Here is a 27,197-nt window from a genome sequence, read left to right as displayed (position 1 = left end):
CATTGTTATTGAGTTGGTATTTTCTTATTACATACAAGATAATTGTCCTAAAAGTGTTATTATGGAGTAGTTCTCAATATGCAGGCATAGTTTTGAATGATCATTGAAGAGGAGAGATTGGGTAACAAGAGTTTATTCAATACACATATTAGATTCCAACAACATATCACTCTTTCATGGCAGATAAATCAATTGTAGTGTGAATGTGGGTAGGCTATAGTTTTATCTGGTAGCTGCAAAATGCTACACGAAGGCATTAAGCACTAGTGAGGCATCCTCAGTTGGGATCTCAAAGTGGTGATCTGGATCCTGACTGGATCCTCTCTCAGTGGCAGTTTCTCCAAGCTGGTGTCGTTTCTCTTCATTAGTATCCTCCATCTTTCCATGAAGACCTTTAAACACTAAGGAAAGTTTTTTTTCGTGCGTTAATTCACATGTAAATAAATTATTTTGAACAGTTGTTTTTGTGCTGCCTCCCCTAGTGCTGATTTCCCCCTGTAGAAATCGGATAAGGTCCCTTCTAGGGCTGCACAATTATTCACAATTTTATCGCAACATGGACGAGCGCAATAGCCAAATTGCAGGGGGCACAATATTTGTTAAAGGCAAAAGATGTGTCAAACTACAAATTGTATCCTACAGACTAAAGAAAAAATCGTTGGTACAGATCCTTGCAAAAATCTAAAATCATTTGTTTTTTAAAAATGAAAATGTGAATAATGAGTTATGGTTATGAAGTTATATGAAAAACAAATCTCATTCTCTCAGCCTGTTTAGTAAATCATTACGATTTGTAAAAGCCCTATTTCATTTTATGAAATTATTATTATTACAAGCAATTTCCTTGGACCCTAGTTATTATTTTCAGACCGGTTCATAACTTATAATCATGAGTTGTTCCGAGTTGAATGCTTATAACTTGAAATTATGAGTTACGGAAGAGTATTAGGCCACATGTGAAAAAAATGTATTGAGTTCTGAGTTCATGTCAGAATTCAGATTTTTTTTTCTTAAAGTACAAAAAAGTCTGATTTCTGAGAATAAAGTCAGAATTCTGAGATTAAAGTCAGAATTCTGAGATTAAAGTCAGAATTCTGACTTTTCTCAGAACTCAAATACATTTTTTCACATGTGGCCCTAATCCTAATCCTTGGAGTTGAATGAATGCACTGCTAAGATTTATCTAAGAATTATAGGAATTTATGGAAAATTTAACATCCTCCGTTTTCCAGCCGCTCCTTTGACCACTCAGGCTCCGAGGCTTCTAAATAGCAACAGCAGAGTTTGCGACGTAAGAACAGGAATGTCTGTGGCCTAATATCATACATGTATACCTATTCAGGCACGCAGTCCTAACCACTTTATTGTGAGAACTGTGTGAACTCTCTACTGGAGTGCCTTGTAAAGGTGCCAATGATATTTCCATCATAAAAACAACTTCATTTTAGCAAAGCTGTTACCTTTATTGGCTGGCTCACATGATTCAGGAGGTTACACATAACAGCCTATGTGTGTCGGACTATGTCAAGTAAATAATATGCAGATGGTTCTAAAAAATCATAAACATTTTGATATATTCTTCCTGAGTGAGTTTCATAAGGAATAGTAAAGTGCATAAAAAGCACTTTGTACGTTGTGTAAAACTGGTCAGGATCATTTCCTTGGACTATGAGCGGTCAAGCCTGAAGGAGCAATGATTCAGCATGGGGAGAAAATGTTCCAGCACAGGAGTTTTATAATACATAATAAAAGGAAAATGATGATGTTAAATTATGCAGGACAGTTTAAACAGGCCAATTTATTACTGGGAACACAATCATAAGAAACAAATACAACACTTGTTAAGGTATTACTGTATTTAATTTAGTTAAATCTGAAATAAAGACAGTTTTTTTAAATGGTAGATGGCTCCTATAGGCTTACCGTTACTGCCTTATCCTTTTGATGACACTGGAACATTATGCAAAATGTAATGGATTTTAATTGGTTAATCAAATCAATGAATTTAAGTTGTGAAATTCAAGTGGCTGTTGCAGTATCACCATCATGGAAATTGCTTAAGTTTGTTGTTTTTTCTCAATTTTGTTAAGGGACTTTTTTTTTTAAAGTCAAATAACTAAGAAGAAAACGCTTTGATGATTCATTTAAAAACAATAGCATTTCAAAATGTTACACCTACTGATCGTGTTGAAAATGTTCAAAATCTGACTGTAATATATAAAAAATACTATTTATAATGTTCTTATGGTGAAGACAGAACTAAAAAGATTTAATTTCATCGTCACAGTGATAACCCCCTTCAGCATGCACATGCACATTAAGTCAGATGAAGCAGGTTACTCATCTCCTACAGTCATGTGAGGGACATTCTCCCTCATTAACAAAGTTAACCAGCTTCGGTAAATTGAGATGTACTTTATTGTTGTAGTGTCAGGTCAACGAGCATTAGAGTGTGGCAGCCCGTCAAACCCCAGTAACGCTGTTTAGAGTGTTCAGGCAACACATCTTTTCTATGGCTTGGACACTGCGGCTCTCATGGCTTTTCTTCGGGCTCATTTTTCTTCTGGTGGGACTGCAAGGAGAGCTAAAAGAGACAGCACTGCGACGGAACAAGAGGGACATCAGCAATGATCAGTGAGTTGGGGTTTCTAGTGTTCAAACAGGGATGTCTTCTATAGAGATGATCCGATACCGATACCAGTATCGGAAAAGCCTCCAATACTGCCTAAAATGCTAGTATCGGTATTGGCAAGTACTGGAGTTTATGCACCATCTGATACCACGTTATTTAAGAATAAGTAGTTTATTTACGGTCAAACTGGATAATAAAAGAAAGTTCTACGGCATTCATGTTTCACAAAGAGTTTAATGGTAGCAATCATATCGCTTCTATACAGGGATAGTAGTATAAAGCTGTTAAAACATAATAAAATATATGTATTTTTTTAACACACTCATATCGGATCGGTTATCGGTATCTGCCGATAAGCAAGTTTAGGCATCGGAATCGGTATCGGAAAGGAAGAAATGGTATCAGAACATCTCTAGTCTTATATAGTGATAGGGTAAAAATGATGGCCTACAGCCAGGGTCCAAAATTAACTTTTTGTGTCCACCAGCCAAATGGCTAGTGAATGTTCAAAATTGAACAGCCACTCAATAGATTATCATTATTTTTGGGCTGGTGAGTGAGGCAAATCTACCAGCCACTTGCGTATTTTTCCAGCATTTGGCTAGTAGATGGTGCTAATGTTGGACCCTGACTACACCAGTATTACTTATATTACATTGCTTTGTTATATAAAAACATAAAACTATATTCTATGCACGTAACCTTGACTGTACCTAAGTACAACTGCTCTGTACGAAATATATCAGCACAGTCTGTTGATGGAATTTGGCTGATTTGACCCGTAGGCCTCGCATGCTGTCAGATAATGGTCACCTTGTCTTCACAACTGGTGATAATAAAGAGATCCGCTTCCAGACGTCGGCATCAGGCCGGGTTAAAGTGGATAATGAAGACCTCACCCAACTTTTGAGTCAGGTAAGCTCACTTTTTCAACAAACAAACAAAAAATATGCCCCTTTCATTGGAATAAAGTCCAGTGGTTCATAATATCAAACCAGATGGTACAGATGGATGTGCCTTGTATGTTTATGTGCTTTATGTATTTTAATTTAGCAATGTTTCATATTTGTTTTTATGACTGTTTAAACATTGGATATTAACTATAAATGCTGTGATGCTGTACATTGGAGATTTGTTGCACAAATGTCTGTGTCTTAGCATCTGTCCCAAATAAACATGAAATGAAATGAAAAATGTTTGCTGTTAGGCGGCGACCTGTCATGGATATAGTAATTATCGGGGGAGCAAACGAGAATGTGAGGCGACAAAGTATAAGAGCGCCAAATTCCACGAAAGGACACAGGTTGGAGTGGTGGATGGGCCAAACAGACCACGGAGACCAGGGTTCAGACCTGTATAAAACCAAAAATCAATGCTAACTATGGGTTTAAAACTGCGTCCTTTAAAAAGAATGGTCACAGGCGCCCGGATAGCTCAGTTGGTAGAGCGGGTGCCCATATATAGAGGTTTACTCCTCGACGCAGCAGGCCCTGGTTTGACTCTGACCTGTGGCCCTTTGCTGCATGTCATTCCCTCCCTCTCTCCCCTTTCATGTCTTCAGCTGTTCTGTCAAAATAAAGGCCGAAAATGCCCTAAAAAATAATCTTTAAAAAGAACAGTCACATGATTAAAACTGCCACCGTGGTCCGCACAAGTCTCCCTTGCAGAGTCGTGTGTTACTAAACAGGAGTTGCTTCAGTCACTTTCCAGTTCCTGAGCATAGTTTGCATCCAATCATTTTAGCTGCTAACAGGGCTGTAGTACTTGAGTCCAGACTCGGACTCAAGATGTTTTTCTGTTGACTTGGACTCGTCTTGGACTCGTTGGTATTTGGACTCAGACTTGACTCGGGCATTGGACTCGCCAAATATTCTAGTAGGTCTCGACCAGAGGTGTCAAGTAACGAAGTACAAATACTTTGTTACCTTACTTAAGTAGACATTTTGGGTATCTATACTTTATCTATATTTTACAGCAGCCTTTTACTTCTACTCCTTACATTTTCACGCAATTATCTGTACTTTCTACTCCTTACATTTTAAAAATAGCCTCGTTACTCCTATTTCAGTTCGGCTTGTTTTCATTCCGGCTTGTCATCGTTCAAAAAAACACACAAAAAAAAACAACTATCCAGATAAATCGTGCCATCCGGAGAGAGTCAATTTGATTGTGGTTGGATGAGAAGTATATATATATAACACCTTATTGGTTTGTCCATCCATCGCACCTGCACAGACCCTGTGCTAATACGGCACCGGTGCCTTAACAACCGCTATCTACCGGACCGAATAGCAATGCGGATTCCGGTGCCTTATTTAGGTGCCACTTAAATGACTGCGCTTCTCTCTGATGCTCCGAAAACGGACGTTAGAGGGAACTGAAACATTGCCGCACTGGACGCTAGTTAACACTACACTTAGCAGCAGCTAACGTTAACCTAGCTAGCAGCTGGAGTAAACACGGTTAAAATGCTGACAGCTAAACGGTGTAAAAGTGTGTCTGTATTTCACTGTAGAGGATTGTAACACCAGACTGTAGCTGCCATTGTCTGAAAAACACAGAAGAGATGTGTCACCATTTTCAGCCCTTCTGAATTTGCACGTATGATTTTAATATAACATTATAGTCATTATGGCCTTTAGAAAAATGTTTTTTTTGTGGAGGTGGGGTAGTGCACTATAGGCCCCTGTGGGGCGGGCTAAGCTTTTGTCCTTAATGGCATTTTTTTCCCCTTACATTACTTTTACTTTTATACTTTAAGTAGTTTTGAAACCAGTACTTTTACACTTTTACTTGAGTAAAAAGCTTGAGTTGATACTTCAACTTCTACAGAAGTCTTTTCAAACCCTAGTATCTATTCTTCTACTTGAGTAACGAATGTGAATACTTTTGACACCTCTGGTCAAAACTATTGATGAAGTGTGCTCGTTCAGAAAACAGGTATTGGTTTAATATCCATCTAGAACAGGCATCGAGATTGGTCACCTGGTATACACCTGGCATATACAGTAGGTTACCTCAATCATTAGGTATCAATAGTTTTCATTTTAGCCACAGACACAATGTCAGCGAAGCACTTTGTACTATGAATTCTTCAGGACAAGTAATAAGTTCAAGAATGGGAACATTTCCATTTTATATTTTAAAGTGATCATATGATCTTTGGCGTTTTCTCTCTCCTTTATTGTGGTATATATCTTTTTTGTGCATGTAATAGGCTTCCAAAGTGAAAAAGACCAAAGTCCACCCCAAGGGACTTACCATCTCCAACAGAAAAACACTGTTCACAAACTGCTCCAAACTGCTTTATTGTAGTCCAGCCTTTATTACACACGTTATAATGCTTGCCTATCTGCTAGCGTGGCACACCCTCATACTCTGCTTCTGACTGGTTAGTAGTCCTTACCTAGGTACTGTCAGGGTACGCCCTCATACTTTGCTTCTGACTGGCTAGTAGTCCTTTCCTAGGTACTGTCAGGGCACTCACTCATACTCTGCTTCTGACTGGCTAGTAGTCCTTACCTAGGTACTGTCAGGGCACGCCCTCATACTCTGCTTCTGACTGGCTAGTAGTCCTTACCTAGGTACTGTCAGGGCACGCCCTCATACTCTGCTTCTGACTGGCTAGTAGTCCTTACCTAGATACTGCGCATGTGCGACTCCCAACAAAGATGGAACAGAAGTGAGATCTTTCACTCTGTAGCAAAAATGGAGAGCTCAACACACAGGGTGAAAAGAGGAGCTGCAGCAATGTGCAGTACAACAAAAATATGGTGTTTTTTGAAAATTAAACCATGTAAACCTATTCTGGTATAACCTCTAAATACAATTATGAACCTGAAAATGAGCATAATATGAGCTCTTTAAGTAAATAATGTGACCTAATTTGACCCTTTCTTTCTACGATCTTGACTGTCATTTGGACTCGGTCTTGACTTGGACTTGAACCTCTTGACTGGTCCCGGTCTTGGACTTGTCTTGGACTCAACAAAGGTGGACGTGACTACAGCCCTGGCTGCTAACTCCAGTTCTAAAATGTTCCGGGCATCAATTCAATTTCAATTCAATTTTATTTATAGTATCAAATCATAACAAGAGTTATCTCAGGACACTTTACAGATAGAGTAGGTCTAGACCACACTCTATAATTTACAAAGACCCAACAATTCCCCCAAGCATTTACTGCAACAGTGTAAATTCCCTTTAGCCTCCTGTTGTCCTTGGGTCAAATTTGACCCATTTTCAAAAAAGTTCAGAAATTTGGGTTTCTTTCAACCAAATTATCAAAAAAAATAACGTGGAAGGTTCCATAAAACGGTCTGCACAAGTAAAATAAATTATCAGTTCACTACTTTCATTGAATTTGGGTGTTTTATTCATATTCATAGCATTTCAAAATAAAAATTGATCAAAGAATGTTGGAAAAAAAAATGTAAAAAAAAGAAGTGACAAAAAACTTGGAAAAAAGTGTCAAAAAAGATATTCAAAACGTTGAAAAAAAAGTTTTAATTTTACATTTTGACCCAGAAAAACAAAAAGTTGCATGGTCGTTGGGATGACAACACAATGATTTAGGCAGAAACCTTGAGTGGTGAGAAAAAAACCTCGGACAGACCCAGGCTCTGGGTTGGCGGCCATCTGCTATCTGTTGGGACACAGAGACACAGATATACAGAAATACAGATAGTATTTACAGGAGCACCAAGTTACTTTGGTGCTCCTGTTTGAATGCATGAGGTTTGGCTTTATTTGTTGAAACAAGTGATCTGGTCGTACTTCCAGCACGTCAGCATGATGACATCAGCAATCTAATTAGCCTATCCAAACACATACATAACTGTCCCATTATAACTTCTTATCAGCTTTACACAACCGAAAGCACGCTGCTTCTCATATAAGGCTATGAATGATTAACAAATTAGGAAGCAGACACAGCAGTTTGGACAGGGCCAAAGATCAGAAGCCGTAGAGTTAGAGGTGCATTAGAGTCAAACATACTTAAACATCTGAAGCCTTGTGATGTGTGCTCAGACCTAAAATGAACAGGAGAGGAATGAACAGTGTCACGTTGGAAGCAGTTGGTATTTATTGTTTAACTTTAAACGATTCAGACATCAAATAATTAAAAACAATCTCAATCTCAAGTAGGTCTGCAACTAACAATTATTTTCATTGTCAATTAACCTGTCAATTATTTTCTCCATTAAAGCTATAGTGCATAGTTTCTGTCTCCCCCATGAGGAATTCTAAGTCATGATAACAACACTGTCGGCGCGTCCACATGATACAAACCTTCTTTGATCAGAAATAATTCACAGTATGTTTTCAGACCCCAATGTACTAAGTTGTAAGTTTGTCAACCCTCTGAGGTCTAAGGGCATTTATAGATATCTTCTTGAATTCTCCTTTTAAGGGTTTTTGCATACAACCTGATTTCCGTGTGTTTCATATCATGTTCAGAACAAACTCAGCTTTCAGTCTAGTGATGCACAAAATTGTTCCAGAGCAATATGTAAAGAGATAAAAAAGTCCTAAAGTTGAAATATTTCTCAAATCTCTTGTTAAAACATTCCTACACTCAATTGTTTTGGTGCTTGAAATGAGATGACAAAAGTCTTGGGTTCACAAAAGTAGCGTAATATATGAATAAAATAGCAAATAAATGTCTAAAATAAAATGTAATATCGCTTTGAGTAGGAGTGTTGTCAAACGTCGCTTGGACTCACGGGTGCTTCTTTTGTCCTCAGAGGCAGGACCCTCATGTCCGGGGAGGGGCCCATAGAGAATGATTTCTACAAGGCCCAGAATATTGTGCTATGCCCCTGCTCAGATGGTTAATGTTCGTGGAGGTTTTCTTCAGGAACTATTTTGTCTTCAGCTTTTGTCTTACTGTCACTGTCTGATTTCAGATCAAAACCAACAAAGAAGACATTAATGACATAAAATCTCATGGAGGTGCAGTTCCCCCTGATGTCACCAACAAACTGAACCAGCTTGATACCAAGGTTAGAAATTAGACATTACAGCTACTTCCTGTTGGATGATAATCTTATATGCAGAATCATTTAAAAAAACAAAATGAAATCAAGCAAATCCAGTTGTAAACCACATTTTAACAATTCCTTGTGCACCACAAACATGTTCCTTATGTATAGTTATTTTAATACTTATTTACTTTTACACTTTTAGCTCATTTGCATGTTCTTGTGTGAACTTATGTTATCTGATTACATGCCATATACAATACATAAAAGTTACAAAAAAAGCTGGCAGCGTTTTGGATCCAAAAAGCAGCCGAGAGCGTCTTTTGTTGCTATAACAGCTACTGCTACAGTATCCTAGAGCGCTATGTGGAGCAGTGCTAACGTAAGATAAAACAAAAGTGGTGGCGCGAGAGCTGTGAACGTTAGATAAAACAAAGCGGTGTCAGGATTTGTGACTTCAACCCAGAAGCAGACAAATAGACAGTTCGAATTTTTTACACAGTTTATTCATGAATCTGAAAATGTAGCAGAATGGACTGGTGGGGAAATCGTCTCAGGCGACAGAGCAGCTAGTGGATACAGGCAGGGAAAACGAGGCATGCAGGACTGGTGATGGCAGGGTGGAGAGACCGTAGAACAGAGTGGTTTTCCTTCAAAGCACAAAAGAACAGCATTCAGGTTTGCAGGCAAAAAAACAGCAGGTTAGAAAAAAGTTCAGAGACAGATACTAGCTGGACGTTCACCTAGGCGACTAGACTTAACTATCCGGCGCCGAACGAGTAGTAGTAAGACGCTGCACTGATGAGCCACGGGAAACAGGTGGTTGATTAGAGATTTCTTGCAGCTGCGCGTCATCCTGGGAGCTGCCGGTCACACGCTGCACTGTGAGAAAGGAGAAAAAGAGCGAGCAGAGGAGAGGGAGAGGAAAAGAGAGAGAAGACTCCAGAAAACCCCCGCTTGTCACTTCCCCACTAGTGGATTTGTGACAAGCGGTGGTGAAGCTAGAGAGAGAGAGAGAGAGGGGGTGCTAGTTAGATAAAACAAACTGATTAAATTGAATCAGGCTGTTTAATTTAATTTGAATCTGCATGTTATTCCATTTATATGGAGCATAATATTCATATGCAGTTTTGCCTAATTCTGTCCTAACAGTTGGAATATTTAGGACCAAGGAATCCCGAATGCCATAGTGATACGATTTAAAATTCAGCAAGCTAAATATACAGGCAATTTGTTAAGCAAGGCTTTGGAAATACATAGAATGCAGTGTTGCTTCCTTGTTGGAGCCAAAGAAGTCCAGCCTACATTTTGATAAAGGAGACAGTGGTGGGTACTGAATCCATCACCAGATATAAATCTAAGGGCAGAGTGATAAACTGCAAGTGGCTTTAATGTAGAGGAAGCTGCATGCATATAAATGATATCCCCGTAATCCAAAACTGATAGAAACGTAGCTTGAACAATCTGTTTCCTATAACTTTGGGTGAGGCAAGATTTATTTCTATAAAAGAATGCCAATTTTGGTTTAAATTTCTGTTTTCAGTTATGAAGTGGTTTGATGCAATCAAACGGACTATTGTGGGTTTATAATAATAGCTTTTTAGAATTCCTCTGTACAAATAACTATTGCTTATTCTGAACAGCATAAAAACATATTTCCCATGCTTTCCAGGTGTCAACACTTGAGAATAAAGTGACTGCACTTGAATTGGTAAGACATTTAAAAACTGTTTGTTGTAATGGCTCAAACTGAAGACCTGATGACCTTTATGTGCTATACATGTCACGTTTATCTCTTAGCTTTCCTTCTCCTCTTTCTCTCCTCCAGACAGTGCAGAAGGTGTCCTGCAGCAGTAATCCCTGTCAGAATGGAGGAACATGTCTGAACTTACTCAACGCATACCACTGTGTGTGTCCCAGCAACTGGGCTGTAAGTTCCATACTGTTTGTTACATAGACTTGGTCGGCATTTACTGGGAACGCCCACTAAAAAGATCATTTCTGTTTATGCCGTGGGGGAAAACAAACCACTGGAATTAATGAGTGTAGACCTTGTTAGCGGTTGATCTTTACTCTTTGTCATATATACGACTGTTTTTTTGACTGGTACAATGCCTGAAAAGTTGCTGTGTGGCATTCTGCACTTCTAATAATTTAAAAAAAAAATCCTGATGCTCAGTTTTATATACTGCTGAATAGACGGACTGTGTTGTCCTGTCTACAACTCAGGTCTGATGGGGCTTTTTTTAGGGCAGTAACTCTCCAAGATGGCTTCACATCACAACAAAATAAACAAATGTCGCTCCGTGATATTTTGTGACTAAAAACCACTCCCACAAAGCCACCGGTGAAAACATTGTGAGCCTCCAGGGACCTATACTTCTTCATGTTGCTCTGCGAGTAGATTCCTGTGGGATATAGCACATCACCGAATATACGCTAACGTTAATACCACTTACATCACTGCTACAATCTAAACTGTGACAGTTACATGGAATTTATTCATTTAATAAGCTAACTGTCAACGTTAGCTGTCTCTTACCTGGAGACTCAATAAGGTAAAGTTAAGAAATGTCAGAAAAAAACACCTCTGGCCATTCTGTTGGGTCATTTGTCCAGTCACATAATGTACGGACAATCCGACCCAATACGGCTCAGTTTTTAAATTTTTTTTTTTATGTATCTTGCTCTGTCAAGCGGAAAACGTGCTTTTGAGTAGCCCATACTGGGTTAAGTAGTACCAAGTGTATTATAGGTTTTTTATTTGTTACATTATTACAGTTTTCTATATATTAATTGTAGACATTATTCAATATCAATACTGGCGCTGCTTAAAATTGGAATTTTGAATTTGTTTATTTTGCACAATAAAAGCAAGGCAACAGTAACAAGGGGAATATATATATATATATATATATATATATATATATATATATATATATATATATATATATATATATATATATAGATTGTGCAGGTGAGATTAAGAAATCCCTAGGAAGGGAAACTAATTTATAATGAGTAACCTAATTACAAGAGTCCTAAAATTTAACACAAGTAAACACTGAATAAAAAAAAACTAAAACAAAACAAGCATAAGGTTGGCTACATAAAACAACAAAGGAATAAAGTAAATTCTAAATAGTTCACACAGCAGACTACTTTATATTTTGTCCAGAGCCCCAGAAACCTACTGTTACCTGCAATGCTATTTGCCGTCAAATTTGCTGTGACTCAGGTTTTTTTTGTTTTGTTTTTTTTATCCGGTTAAATGCCTATCTAGATGAAGACACCCAGTTAGCACACTATTAACTATAAACGATCATATACTATAAGCTAAAACATACTTTAAACTATCCCACTGGTCACAGGTGGGATAAATCAAAAGATAGAGCACAACGCAAAAAATATGACTCAGAATTCTTTGAGAAAGGGCCTTCAAATTAGGTAACAATGTGGGACCCACCTTAAGGCCTGTATCATTTAAGTTGGTATTGAACTCTAGTGGCACGTTTCCAAATATGTTTGCATTTAATCATATAACCAAAAATCAAATGACGGGAGTATGGGAGTATAAGGCTTTCAGGGCCGGTGCCGGCGGTTGAAATCCAGTATTGTAGATGAGAAATGTCTATCACTGCAGCATATGTATTCACTCAATTGTTTTAAAATGGTAGTGTGTGTGTGTGTCCAAACAACTTTTTGTTTTATTGTCAATAAAACACTTTGCTGTGTTCTATTACCGTTCAATGACCACACAATCTAAAATCTTAATAATATATCCAGCTGACTCTGAACCGATTCTGTTGCTCTTGCTCTGTGTGTGTGTGTGTGTGTGTGTGTGTGTGTGTGTGTGTGTGTGTGTGTGTGTGTGTGTGTGTGTGTGTGTGTGTGTTTCAGGGTCCTAACTGTGCAACGGATGTGAATGAGTGTCAGGTATATTCAGGAACATTTCAGAGTTGTCAGAATGGAGCAACCTGTGTCAACACCCCTGGATCGTTCACGTATGTATTAGGCCTCCCATAATACTCTATTGACACTCTCTTAATGTTATCCAAATGAAACACACAAGCATACAAAGACACACAGACACTCACAAACAGACGGAAGATACAGCTGTGCTGCCACTCCACACAGACTATGCAGATTAACCTGTAGGCAGTACAGAGTAGAAAAACCGAAACAGTAAAAAAAGCAAAAAGATGCCTCCTGTAGAGTTTGTCGAGCACACCTCGATTAGCTGAGTCTCTTTTCCTAAAGAAACTGCTTGACAGTATTTGTACCACAACAGTTGCTGCAAATTTCACAGGAACAACTGTCTTACGCTGGTAACACACCGCACGCTGAAGTGCCGTGAAGCGGAGCTATTTTCATTTTGCCGACCATCTTTCAGTAACCTTCATTTTATTGAGGTGGGGCAGTGATTAAACACAGAACAGTTTGGATCATTTCCAGTTTCTAAAATGTGAGGATTTTTCTTCACTTTTAAAACTTTAAAGCTTTAGTGCGTAACTTTTTGATATTAATGAACGTCCGTTACATTCAAGCCATTACCAAATGAGTTGCTACAAAGCTAATTAAGACTCCACACAACTCTCTCTGTTTTTCTCAGTATGACTATGTTCAGAACATCGTGGCGTCCGGTGACTTTCCCGCGCAGAAACTCAAGTGAACTGTGTGGAGGAGGGTCTGGGGTGGGTGGGGTGGGGGGTGCGTGATCACAGAAGGCTTGTATCATGTGGATGCTCCGACAGCGTCATTGTCATTTCTTAGAATTCCTCATGGGGGCATCAGAAACTACGCACTATAGCTTTAAGTACATTTTCCTGATGATACTTAACATACTTTTACTTAAGTAACATTTTCAATGCCAGACTTTTACTTGTAACAGTGTGGTATTAGTACGTTTACTTAAGTAAAGGATTGGAATACTTCTTCCACCACTGCTTGATAGTGATCAATTTATTTATCTATCATACACAATCTTTTTTGAACAGCCACCATTATGGTGTTTTATGATGTTTCTCTTTCTGTGCAGGTGTAACTGTTCTCCAGAATGGTCCGGGACTCTCTGTACGGTGCGTTATGATGACTGCAGGAATGCAGGACAAGACCTGTGTGTACATGGCACATGTATCGATGCAGACCGGGTTGTAACTGGACAGGTAACCAGTTTACTTAACACAGTCAAGAAATCCAACAGAGCTTTTCAGACAGAGGGTGGCTAATAGTATATTCAGACAGACAGTATGAGAAAATAATGACTATTTTTTTTAAATTAAAGCATAGAAACATGTTCTAATAGAACCCCCAAACACAAGTATGAACCTAAAAATGAGCATGCTATGGGACCTTTAAACATGGATATGGCACAGTTATATGGCACAGTAGTGAAAGTTTTTTTCATGGAGAAACAGCAATGTGCTGCCAGTTTCATCATAGAAAGGAAACAGAGAGGATATAGGGTTTACTTTATATTTGAAATTTGATTGGATTAGAGCAGTAGAACAGAAGGTTCTGCTGCATGCCAGATTGAATGTGTGTGAATAGCAGGTGAATTAGTGATGTCATGTAGTGACAATTTTCTGCCGTGGTCCACGGAGGCCCAAAAGTTTAGTTTTCTTTCCAAACTCTGATTTCAGTAATTTACACAAATAAAAAAAAACAGCAGATTTTAAGGATATTACCCTTACTGCAAAATATGTTAGTGTGACTATAGTTTTAACTTGTTTTAAAGTGCTCATATTATGCTTTTTGGCTTTTTCCTTTATTGTGTTATAAATCTTTTTGTGCATGTTATAGGTTTACAAAGTGAAAAAGCCCAAAGTCCACCCCAAAGGGACTTACCATCTCCAACAGAAACCACTGTTCACAAACTGTTCCAAACAGCTCTATTGTAGTCCAGCCTTTACTTCCGTGACAACGTGCATCACTTTGTAACACATGTTATAATGCTCCCCTAGCTGCTAGCGTGGCACGCCCTCATACTCTGCTTCTGACTGGCTAGTAGTCCTTACCTAGGTACTGCGCATGTGTGACTCCCAACAAAGATGGAACAGAAGTGTGATACCTCACTCTGTAGCTAAAACAGAGAGCTCAACAAACAGGGTGAAAAGAGGAGCTGCAGCAATGTGCAGTACACACAAATATGGTGTTTTTTGAAAATTAAACCATGTAAACCTATTCTGGTATAACCTCTAAATACAATTATGAACCTGAAAATGAGCATAATATGAGCACTTTAAGATTGACTGCTGATATTACTGAAATCACTATTACTTCTGACAGAACTCCCTATTTGTGATGCTGAATGGGAGATATGGTAGTCTACAAAAAGTCCTGCAAATATCAATTGGAAATACTAGTAAAAGACTAACCATGTTATCGGGCCTCCATGGCATATAGTTGTAATCAACTGCTTTTATATAACAATTCAGTATTATATCATTTTGTTGTTGTTTCCATGATTCTGTTTTGCTGTAGATTTTAATAGACAAAGTTTTCACACTGTGACTATTTCCCCCCAATAAACTAGCCTAAATATCAATGCATCTGTGACGGTGGCTGGGAGGCTCCAGCTGGGAACCCGTCCTGTGTGGCTGATGTTAACGAGTGTAACCTACCCAACAAACCCTGCTCCGCCAACCCTGCTGTTCCCTGCTACAACACTCAGGGTTCCTTCTACTGTGGAGCCTGTCCTGCTGGTAACACAACTCACACTCGGCTCTATTTTAAATAAAACAGGCTGCAAGTGCTGGGGTTCCCTAATGGATTTTTGTGACTTTGAAACCAGAACCACACATGGTGCTTGAGCAGAATATAAGTAAAATCAAGAAAATAGGGTTGGAGCAGGAACAATTAGAATTATGAGGAGTTGTCCAACAACAAAAGAGAAGTCCTAGTTGGTGACAGTTTCAAATCAAATTGAGCGCGAATTTTTGTTTTATACAATTCTAATTCTATATGCACAATTATACACAACCCAAATATTTGCAATAGTTCATTCTAGATGGTGTTTTCTGTCATGTAACAGGGATTATATGTGGAGTTATTCATTTAAATTGCCTAATTAGATCAACATTTCTCAGATAATTTCAAGCACTGTGGGTACGAACGTGGAAATGCCCAGTGTTGTGTGGTCACAGCTGGGGCGCTGCCTCTCTTGCAATTCGTGAAATACATATTTTAGTGAAAAATCGTTTTTGATATTGTTGTGCTATGTGTGTATAAATTACAGTTGTCACTCACATAAATCATACATTATTACAGAAACATGACGACTAATTAAAAAGTGCTGACTGTGCGTACATTTCTCCGCCCGATGGTGGAATGTGTGTACCGGTAATACGTTTGGGTATTCCTGGTGGCCCCTGATTGGTTGACCACATGCTGGGAGTAACTGGATCTGGGGCGGAACATTTTTTATCCAAGAAATGTTGCCAGCTTGGGCCTAGTTGGACGGCTTTAGGATGGAATACGTTGGTAAAAGTTAACTTGGGTGGGTTGACAAAATCTTGCCCTTTTCTTGTTATAGTGCTGACTAATAATTAAGTTTTTGAACCAACCTAGCAACACTGCAGTAGTAAACGACGGCTACTTTACATGCTCCAGCCTTTTTCCTATCACTGGTACTCTACCCCTGGACAACAAATTGCACACATTAAAACTGATATCGGACATGCCACATTACGTTTGTACTACTGTAATTGAAAACAAATCTATCTTATACTGCAGTTTTGTGAATTGCCACTGTGTGTGTATGGCTGTGCATGTTACTGTGGCTAAATGTATAGCCTGAATAAGTAGATTTCCTCTAATATGTCTCAGGTTGGCAAGGCAATGGCTACAGCTGTCAGGATGTGGACGAATGTTTGATCAATAATGGCGGCTGCTCCACCACTCCCGTGGTGCCATGTCTGAACACCATGGGCTCCTTTCACTGTGGCGTCTGCCCTCCAGGTATGAGGAGAGACAAGTTATGAGAGTTATGAATGAAACTACAGTCCTATGAATTCTGCATGATGGCCAGAGACTGTATATCTGGATATCCATCATCCATCGTCATCTGCTTATCCGGGGTCGGGTCGCGGGGCAGCAGTTCCAGCAGGGGACCCCAAACTTCCCTTTCCCGAGCCACATTAGCCAACTCTGACTGGGGGATCCCGAGGCGTTCCAAGGCCTGGTTGGAGATCTAATCCCTCCACCTATTCCTGGGTCTTCCCCGAGGCCTCCTCCTAGCTGGACGTGCCCATCATGTGCAGTGCAGGAGTTCGATACCTTTTACCAATTCACCATTATTTATTAAAGAATTTCCAGTAAATTTTAATTAGGGATCAACCGATACTAGTTTTTCAAGGCCGATACCGATTATTAGTAGTTAATGAAACCGATATTTGGAACCGATGTGCATAAACAGTGCAAAAAAGTAAAAATTAAGATTTTGGAATGTTACAAACTCTAACACAAAACTTTGTGCTTTAAGCAATTATTTAATAAATGAGAAACTTTCAACATAACATCCAGTTACAGAGAGTCAGATAGTGTTGTGGGGGGGGGGGGGCATTAAGTCAGACTCAGTGGTGAGATAAACGGAAGCAGAGGGACAGACACAGAGCTGTAGCCGAGCCAAAGTAGAACACTTTTTAATAAAACACAGATACAGACCATCTGCAAACCCAAAAATGGCACGATAATCAGCCAGGGCCAATAATCTGTCTATCAATAATATTGATTGATAAATAATATTATATAATATTTATTTCAAGCATATTACCCAGCCCTAACTGTAAATGTGGTGGAGCTATGCAATGGGTAATGTGCCTCCGGGGTAACTCTGGGTACTCCACAGTTACCCAGAGTTCACTCAGTCTGTGCAGGGCAGTGGAAGAATGCTATTTGGAGGAAAAAAAACAGGAACAAAAATAAAAGAAATCACCCCCCAAAAAGTATGTATTAATATACTTGAAAAGAAGGCAAGACGATTGTACACTGTATAAGAAAACTGGTGATATATTGTAGGTCACTTGACTGGATTGAAGAGAAAAACTACTGAGCAAACTACAAGACATCATTGTTAATTATAGTTTACGATTTTGAAAAGGAGTGAATGTAGGAACTACCTCTCCCCTGAATCAGATTCAAACTTTTTGGAGACTGTCTCCTGAGTGATTCTGAGACCCTGGCTCCTGAGCAATAAAAGCCACAAACAAGCAGTACAAAAAGCCACAATGTGCCTCATTTTTAAAGACAAATCTTGTGTCTGTGCAGGTTATGAGGGGGATGGGAGAACATGCACCCAGACCAATATCTGTGCCAGCAACAATGGAGGCTGTCACCCTTTGGCCACTTGCTCCTCCAGCCCAGGTATGAAACATTTGCATGGTTTTATGACTTGGTTTTATTATTGCAACACAACACTGTCCCTGCAGCTGTCAAGGGACATTTGAGATTGTACAACAATTAATAGATGAGTTGTGGAATCAGAAAGGGGGAGTTATGTGTTTTTTGTTTTCTTCTACAAATACTAATGGTTATCTTTTGGCCTATTAACGTTGCCTACTATTAAACTTTATATACTTTTTGCAAGTAAGACATTGTGCATGAGTTTATTTGCGGCTATTTACAGTTTAAAATGTTGATGTAATACGTTCATGAATGCATCATGTGGATACGGACACAGCCCTCACTCCAGTTATTTAAGACTTTTAGCAACGACTCCCACAGTTCCCCTCACAAGACCTCAAAGGGACACTGTCATAAGCCACTACAATAAAGGCTTTTTAATACTTTCTTCCTCATTATTATTTTTTACCTGGACTGCCCTCCTGTTTAGCCAATTTACATACAAGATGTCTCACTTCTCAATACAACGACTGATTCACTGGCAAGGATCATGCCACAACAATATGTAATTTAAAGATTTTAATGAATGCTTGATTATATTGAATGTTAACAGCATAGGAATTGATTTGGATGGTGGGTGAGATGGAAAAGAGATCTTCAGAGGTCATCTGGTTGGTTGGTCCGGGAGGATGGGGAAGGGAGGGTGGGTCGAGAAGTCGGAGACAAACCGCACTGAGTGGGTTGTTTTGGAATATAAAGGCTGGTCAGTGATTAGAGGTTTGGTTGAGGCGTGGCCCTGCTCCCGAACCTAATTTAATTCATTAATTTCATTAAAAATAATTAACCACATGGTTTAAAGATATTTGTACATTGTCCAAAGTATGATTTGGTAACAAAAAGTAATGTGGGACATTACTCTTCCTCTCCCTCTACCCTCCCACATCCTCCAGGCACCAGCCTCCCTACATGTACCTGTCCTCCAGACTACACAGGCAACGGGTATGGACCCAATGGTTGCACCCAGACCAGCAACATCTGTCAGACCAACAACCCCTGTGTCCATGGACAGTGTGTGGTGAGTGTGAGTGTGTGCGCACGTGCGTGCATGTTAGTGTGTTTGTGTGTGTGTGTGTGTGTGTGTGTGTCTATTTGTGTGTGTGCGTGTTGGTGTGCGTGTGTGTGTGTGTGCATGCGTGTGTGTTATGGTGCGTGTGTGTGTTTGGGTGTGTGCAGGTTGGTGTGCGTGTGTGTGTGCGTGCATGCGTGCGTGTTATGGTGTGTTTGTGTGTGTGCGTGTGTGTGCGTGTTGGTGTGCGTGCGTGTGTGTGTGTACGGCTGTTTGGACATGGTTGGATGCTGTGTGGCCATTATGACACAGATGTTGACTCTAACATTTTCTGCAATCACCCGTTTTAATGGATAAGGCTGTTAATATTCTATATTTTATTATAGTCAACAAATTCCATGAAAAGCCCAAAACCAAGAAGGAATTGATCCCACTAAGTGTTGTGTGTGTGTGTGTGTGTGTGTGTGTGTGTGTGTATAAAAACCCTACCTTGCTTTTGTGTTAATGATATTCCAAGTGATGTGACAGTTATCGAGACTTCGTATCACTTTTATTTTAAAAGCTAACTCCTCTTATATCTTCCTCTCGATAACCCTCGTTCTACTATGCCCTCTTCTGCCGTACAGTTAACACCAGTTACTGTCGCGGAGCGGAGCGGATGTTTTGGCCTATATTAAAAGGAGTTATTTCAGATACTTTCCTGTCTTTTTATTTTTTAGAGAGACACACACGCCCGTATTAAAGGGCCCTCGCCCGGATCAGGGAACCCGGAGACGAGGCAAGAGGCTATGATTAACACCCTAGATGTCCCTTTGTTCACAGGGCATTTTAACCTCCTACACAGAAAAAGTATTGCCCGAGGGAAGCTTCATAACCATATGATTTTCATTAATACTCACGGTTTAAGGCCGTTCCTTACAGTATTACTGAATGTTCAGGTCCGCTGGAAATGCCCGAATACGCGGGTTTTGTTCCCTAGTCCAAACTTGAACTCAGGTATTTTTATTTTACTTAAAGCAGAAAGTTAAGAAAGGCAAAAAGCTGAACAGAAAGAAAATGAACAAAAATGCACTAAATTCCTAACAGAGTGAAATGAATGCTAAGATACGGGAGTCCTTTTCGGTACAGGGTGCCCCAAAAAGAATCAACCAACTCGTGCCTGTCGGCGAGTTACCTCTATTTATACATACATTGACCAGTTTCCTAGCCCAACACGAGCTCAGGTATTTTTATTTATGTTATAAAGAAAAGCAAAGCTAACACAGCAGTGTAAAAATAAAATGCACTACACTCAAAACCAATCTGATTCTATGAGTTTCCCTTCGAGTGTTGAGAGGTTTAATAAATCTTCTAAGTCCCACTGCCCGAAGGCACGAGGTACCCTATTCTGTCCCTAAGTGCCATACTCCGTACCGGATAGGCTCGACGAGTGTTCCCTCCCGATTGGAGGCCCTGACCCTCTGTGCTGTGAGCACGAGGAGTCTGGTCCTGCCCTAAAAAAAGAGGTCCTTTGACTTGCAAAGCTTCTCTTTTACACACAATTCATCTCCCTCCCCTCATAGACGCAGCTCGGGGGTGTTCACTCTAATTTCATCTTTTTTGCAAGGCAATACACACCACATGCCATACAGGATATGCAGCTGGGGTTCAACAGTTTGTGGTCGGCCGACTTCCTCTTGCACCACTCTGCACAAACTGTCCGTTCTCTTCACTTTAGCAGCAATGGAAAGAAGTACTTTCCACTCAACCAACTGCATTTCTCTAAAGCACACTATCTTTCCTGTTATAAATGCAATACAGATTAATATGTTTTCAAGCACTCACACAGATTATTACATTTTGAGCAATAATATAGTTTTAGCTGTTTTTTTTGTTTTTTTTGGGGGTTTTCAACTGAACCTCCGTTCAACACAAGAACAGAAAATCCAGACTCAAATCCCTTCATAACAACAAATTGATGATGTCTGACTAGTGCACTACTGCTATCACAGGCCACCACCTCGGCTCCTGGCTACATCTGCAACTGCAACCCTGGTTGGCAAGGAGTGAACTGTGACCAGAACATCAATGAATGCTTAAGCAACCCCTGTCAGAATGGAGGAACCTGCACCGACGGCATAAATGGAGTCACATGTACTTGCACCGCCCAGTGGACTGGCCCACTCTGCCAGACCCCACAGCAAGGTATGGATAGGACGCAATGGGTCCCTTCCCTAGGTGAGGTGAAGGGAAGAAGTAGACAGGGAAGGGTGATACAGGATAAAGATCACATCCACATATATATATATATATATATATATAAAGAGAAAGTAGAGTGGATGTGCAGAGACACAGAAGGATAGGACTGGATGGGCTAGTTAGCAGATGTTGGGGACTGTGATAAGGGGCGTTTTTGTAAGGAAATATTTTATCATCACTTATATAACGATATAGAGCAGAGATCTTCAACAGGGGGTCCATGACACCAAGGAAGGCCTCAGAGTTACTGCAGAGGGGCCGACAAAACATTATTTTTTATATTTATTTGGATGTGTAATTTACAAAAATAATGAATCCAATATAATATTAGCAAAGATGAATCAGCCTATTGGTAAAAAAAAACTAAAAAACATTTAATTTACACAACATTGATGATATGTTCACTAAGTAAGGTAGCCATTATGGTAGCCATCCTACAGTTTAGGCTTAAGTATACACTGTGCCTTCAACATGTATGTTTAACATTAAAACATAATGTATAAATAATATATGAAAATTGATCCATCCATTTTCATCCATCCGGCCTAAATTAATATGAAACTACATTTTTTTAGAATATATGTAGGGGGTCCCTGCTCTGTCCTTGGCCTAAAAAACGTTGAAGACCCCTGAGAGTATAAACTGTAATCTATGTACGTGTGTTTACAGTGTGTGGAGGCTACCTGTCTGGCCCTGCTGGTTCCTTCAGTTATCCCAACACCCCGGGGCATGATGATTACGAGCACCAGGTCAGCTGTGCCTGGGTGATCCACGTTGACCCAAACAAGGTCAGTTGCAGTCTCTCTGAAGCCCTTTTCCTTGTCCTCCAGCAGTGTCCAACGAATCAGGTCTGGGCATTGACCAAAGGTTTCCATTTCTTACATATAGCACACAACAGGAGATTGCCTGTGTCAGACACATTCTCAGTTACGGTAAAAACACTCTGTTTGGTTTAGGCAATGGACGGCGCCTGTGTAGAGCATGCAGGAGCCATGATATGATGCAGATTACACTGTAGCCACATAGCTGGTTTGTAATTTGGTCATAAACAACAAAGTCTCTAGCCAAACCACAATTCAATTACATTTTATTCATAGTGTCATATCACAACAGGAGTTATCTCAGGACACTTTACAGATAGTAGGTCTAGACCAAGAGCATGCATTTGGTGCAACAGTGGCGAGGAAAAACTTCCCTTAAACAGGCAGAAATGTCAGACAGAACCAGGCTCTTGGTGGGCAGCCATCTGCCGCTGCAGGTTGGGACACAGAGACACTGATACAGATGTAGAGAAATTTGTAGTTAGACATTTCCGTTGGCGTCTATCGTGTGAATCCCCCTTCTTCCTCTTTTTCACCCTTTGTTTGTTTTCTTCCAGTTTCGTGCAAGACATGATAGAAACGTCCTTAACACGGCCACTGGCTTGCCGTGAATTCTTCTGACAATAAAATTTGACTATTCACACTTAGGGTCAATGAGACATTACACAGACTTAGAACTCGGGAGCTGGCAGGGCTTAAAGACCGTTTAAAGTTCGCGCCAACTGATTCTGACATTTGCATTCCCAATACAGCTTCTGTGGGCAATGTCTAGATTGTTTCAGGTGTGCAGTGCATTTCCAAAAGGGACTTACCTTAGGTAAAAGAGATTCCTGTCTTTGGTTTACTTTGACAGGTAGTATACAGTCGGCTTGTTTTAGCTTCTCAGCTGACAATGCCTTCCTATAGAGGTTCTCTAGATTGAAGAATGTATTACTCCTTCTATTTCACTGTGCAGAGGTGGGAGTAAGTCACACATGTGCAAGTCACAATCAAGTCTAAAGTCACTGTGGTGAGAATCAAGCAAGTCGAGTCGAGTACCTGCTATAAGTCAAGCAAGTCACAAGTAAAGTCATACAAAAAATTGCCATTAACATTAGCTCAAAGACACACTCATGTATGTTGTGGTTTTCGTGTCCGTAATTTTGGAGTTGCAATCCTTGTACATCGCTGTTCTTTTTTTCACAACGAGCATCGACTACAAACTCCTTAAATGTTGGGCATAATCCCTTTCATGACGGCTGCTTCCTACGTTTTCCTCTGCTGGTCTGCCACGCTCTGGAAAGTTGCCTAGCAACTTGGCAGGGTATAGCACGTATAGCACGAAGATGTTCCGGAAACAAAACGTAACTTCTCAATACCTTGAAAAAAAAGAGTACAGCTATTACATTAATAAAAAGCCAAGTCCTTTCAAGTCATCTGTCTCAAGACAAAGTCAAGTCTTGAATACCAAGTCAAAGTCAAGTCGAGTCATTTATCAATGTAAGTCAAGCAAGTCTCGAGTCCTCAAATTGGCGACTCGAGTCAGACTCCAGTCAAGTCGTGAGACTTGAGTCCCCCATCTCTGTCACTGCATAGGTTTGATATCCAATGAATGCTTGTTTTTGTTTTTTACGTCAATCAAACGTTTCCTAATTCAGTGCAGGCAAGACCAAAAAACATAGGTCCAGACGACATGCTCTGCATGGATCATGACGTTGCATTGCTGGCCTTGCAACATTATGTTTACTTGTTAAACAATGTTAAACAATGCTTACGCATCTAGCAATCAGGGAGCCACATTACAAACACATTAAACCAATCTGGGTCTTGTTTCTAGTCAGCTGATTATACTGGTCTGCTCTGATATGAAAACAATGAGCTAAAAAAGAAACAGAGAAATGAGAAATGGGCATCGTTAGCATTAGTGGATGTGATTGTGTTTTAAATGTAGCGGATTGACAGGGATCCATTGAATGACTTGTACTCTCTTCTCCAGATTCTGCGGATTACCTTTCCTTTCTTTGATCTGGAGAGCAGCACCAACTGCAACTTTGACTTCCTTCAGATCCATGACGGGGACACTGCCTCTGCTTACATGATCGGAAAATACTGTGGCCACAATAACCCACAGGAGCTCTACAGCTCTCACAATTCCCTATATTTCTGGTTTCGCTCGGACCACTCTGTCAGTGCTGGTGGCTTCACAGTTGCTTGGCAGTCCCAGAACCCAGGTAGGGCTGATTCATCTGTTTTGGTTTGGTTAATGAGTAATCCTTAAAAAAAAAAAAGGTTAGTAAGTAGTAATGGTTTAACTTTTTGAACCCACACATGTGACATACAATGACTGGTTTAGGGGAACAGATGTCTGGTTTCATGCAAATGATGGAAAGCGGAGGTGGATGCCACCATGAGACAAACAAACTGTGACTAACCAGAAAAATTTTAAAACATCAAGACAAATCAACATCTCTTTATACAGCCTACACCTCTCTCTCTCTCTCTCTCTCTCTCTCTCTCTCTCTCTCTTCTATATATATATATATATATATATATATATATATATATATATATAACAGCACACGTTTTGTTTCTTTCATGGCACTTATGTTCTAAAGCACGAAAACACACCCACAATTTCGCAGGAAGATGCCACATTGCTGGAATATGGGTGAATTCAGACCTTCATTCTGTCAATTCAGTGTGCTTTCAACTCTTTGTTGAATGGAGAGCGCAATCTAGTGGGCTCAGAAAATAAAGAAAATGGTTCACGAAGCTTCATGAAGCTCCATTTGGCCATCACTTCTAATAAGTAATGATTTAGAGGGATAACGTTTGTATTAGTCCATTTGTTGGTTTTTAGGAAAGTCCTACATACTATACTAAGCCCTGAAAACATTATAATTACAATGTTCACAATGAAACGATTTCCTCCTTTGTGAAATATGTGTACGTCTACTGTAGGTGCAGTTCACAAAGGTTTTTTAAAGGCCAAAGTGTGAAATAATTGGTCATCCTTTCCCTGAATTCTCCTTTTCATCTTAGTGTGTGGAGGTGAACTAACTGCCCCCTATGGCAACATTAACTCACCTGGTTACCCTGGAAACTACCCACCTAGCCGAGACTGCTATTGGAGAGTGATGGTGGAGCCCGGCTTGCTCATCACCTTTGCATTCGGGACTCTCAGTCTGGAGCAGCACCCTGACTGCAACTTTGACTTCCTAGAGGTGAGAAATGCTGGATTAGACTAAATCAATCAATAAAACAATCACGTTCAATCATAGTTCAACTGTTACAGCCAAATTGTGTGGGTCTAATAAAAACAGTACTTGTACATCATCTCTTAACCATATTTCCTGGTAAATGCTAGATCGCAACCGATACACGTGTCAACGTCAACACATGAGCATACTGCGCAAGTGTCAACACCTGGGCTTAAACACCAGTCAGCAGAAGTTACTGCGGTGTTTATATTTTGCATACGCTCTGGATTGCAGTTGTTGTTAATCATTTCTCCCCAGTTATGGATCACATTCTGTTGGAACACGTTCTGTTGGAACACGTTCGATTGTGTAGTTTTTGGTTTAGAAGCTGTATTGGTGATTTTGCTGCTATACTCGGTAACAGTTGTTCCACCGCAAAACGCTAAAGTCACGGAAACCTGTAATCTTGGTTGCCGATGTTGGTAATTTCTCCTCAATTTCAGATCACATTACTTCTGGAACATGTCCAGCTGTGTAGTCTTTGGTTTGGAAGCCTCTATTGGTGATTTATCATGGTAGAAAGTGCCGCTATACTCTGTACAGTCAGTCTTCGGTTGCAATGACGGACAGGAAGCCCAAGTGTCGATGCCTGCGCAGTATGCTCATGTGTTGACATCGACACATGTATCAAGTGTTATCTAGCATCTACCATATTTCCTCGCTGAAACCCAACAATTACTGAACCCAGTTACTGTAACACTGGCACAGTTTTTTCCTATGGTTGCTATTTTGTCAGGTTTGTGCACTGTATGCCACTAGTGATACCACTCTATGCAACAAGCCTACAATGCAGCATAGCCTTACATACAAGTTCTAGCAATTGATTGTCCTTTAATTTATTGTGTTGTGTGGCCAAATATTGTAGATCCGGGACGGTCTTCTACCTGAAGACCCAGTTCTGGGGAAGTACTGCAGTACTGCATCACCTCCCCCCCTGCAGACCACCGGTCCAGCTGCATGGGTCCACTTCCACTCTGACTTTGTTGTCTCTGACCGAGGCTTCCACATGACATACACAACATCACAAAGTAAGAAGCTGTGCACACCATGTCATGATTTACCACATTATACATATGCAACTGTCTCACAGGACATTTATTGGAAGATTATTCTGAACTTGGGAGCAGAAAAACAGGACAGGCCATCTTTAAATGTGTCAGTAGTCTTGCCATTGTCTCTTGAAGGGGATTTCATTAAGTGTTGTTTAAATACTTATTTTTATACTCATATTGTATCGTCTTTATTTCCTACTTCCCCAACTTGTGTGAAGTGTTAAATATTTGAAGGGCTATCACACAGAGTTTTATAAGCATCGAACTGGAATGCCAATACCATCTTTCTGTCCAAAAAGTTACAGTAAATGTGACTGTGTGATAATGCTTTGTGTAATTTAAAATGTAATGGAGCTGCTCACACAGGGATGTGTTGTGTCTTAGGTGACCCTGGTTGTGGTGGTACCTTCACTGACAGCGAGGGCGTCATCATCTCCCCCAACTGGCCGAACAGTTATGCCCACAACCGCCAGTGTATCTATCTGATCAGGTTGCCAGTGGGGGAGAAGGTGGCCCTCAACTTCACCCACATGGACCTGGAGATCCACAGCAGCTGCACCTTTGACTATGTGGAGGTACGACTTGTTTATGGCTCACAAACATAGATCCTGATTCATTTCTCTTGCTTAAAGGTGCTCTAAGCGATGCTGGGTGACGTATTGTCAAACAAAATGAGGCTAGCTCGCCCCTCCCTCCTCCTCATCCCGTCCCGTCCCCCTCCCTTCCGCGCACTAATCCCCCAACCCCCACCCCCAAATCCTTCTTGTCGGTTATTGGCTGGAACACTGCTATTTGTTATGTTTTGTGGTGCAGGTTGGCAAGT

At 40.2% G+C, this 27,197-nt stretch overlaps 1 protein-coding gene across 1 annotated transcript in view; it reads left to right on the top strand.

The window, feature by feature from the left end:
- The first annotated feature begins 3,424 nt into the window (after nt 1-3,424).
- The window catches only part of cubn (cubilin (intrinsic factor-cobalamin receptor)), a 99,939-nt gene continuing 76,166 nt past the window's right edge, over nt 3,425-27,197 (top strand). Inside the window, exons 1-13 of the mRNA XM_078281249.1 lie at nt 3,425-3,547; nt 8,542-8,637; nt 10,445-10,546; nt 15,152-15,320; nt 16,444-16,575; nt 17,884-17,979; nt 18,909-19,033; nt 21,016-21,208; nt 21,932-22,050; nt 24,059-24,293; nt 25,105-25,286; nt 26,188-26,350; nt 26,759-26,949. Coding sequence (XP_078137375.1) covers nt 3,425-3,547; nt 8,542-8,637; nt 10,445-10,546; nt 15,152-15,320; nt 16,444-16,575; nt 17,884-17,979; nt 18,909-19,033; nt 21,016-21,208; nt 21,932-22,050; nt 24,059-24,293; nt 25,105-25,286; nt 26,188-26,350; nt 26,759-26,949 — 1,926 coding nt within the window. The remainder of the gene's footprint in view (nt 3,548-8,541; nt 8,638-10,444; nt 10,547-15,151; nt 15,321-16,443; nt 16,576-17,883; nt 17,980-18,908; nt 19,034-21,015; nt 21,209-21,931; nt 22,051-24,058; nt 24,294-25,104; nt 25,287-26,187; nt 26,351-26,758; nt 26,950-27,197) is intronic.

This window comes from Sander vitreus, chromosome 22, assembly GCF_031162955.1.
Source record: "Sander vitreus isolate 19-12246 chromosome 22, sanVit1, whole genome shotgun sequence".
NCBI classification, from domain to species: Eukaryota; Metazoa; Chordata; class Actinopteri; order Perciformes; family Percidae; genus Sander; species Sander vitreus.
This window is presented reverse-complemented; position numbering and strand designations above follow the sequence as displayed.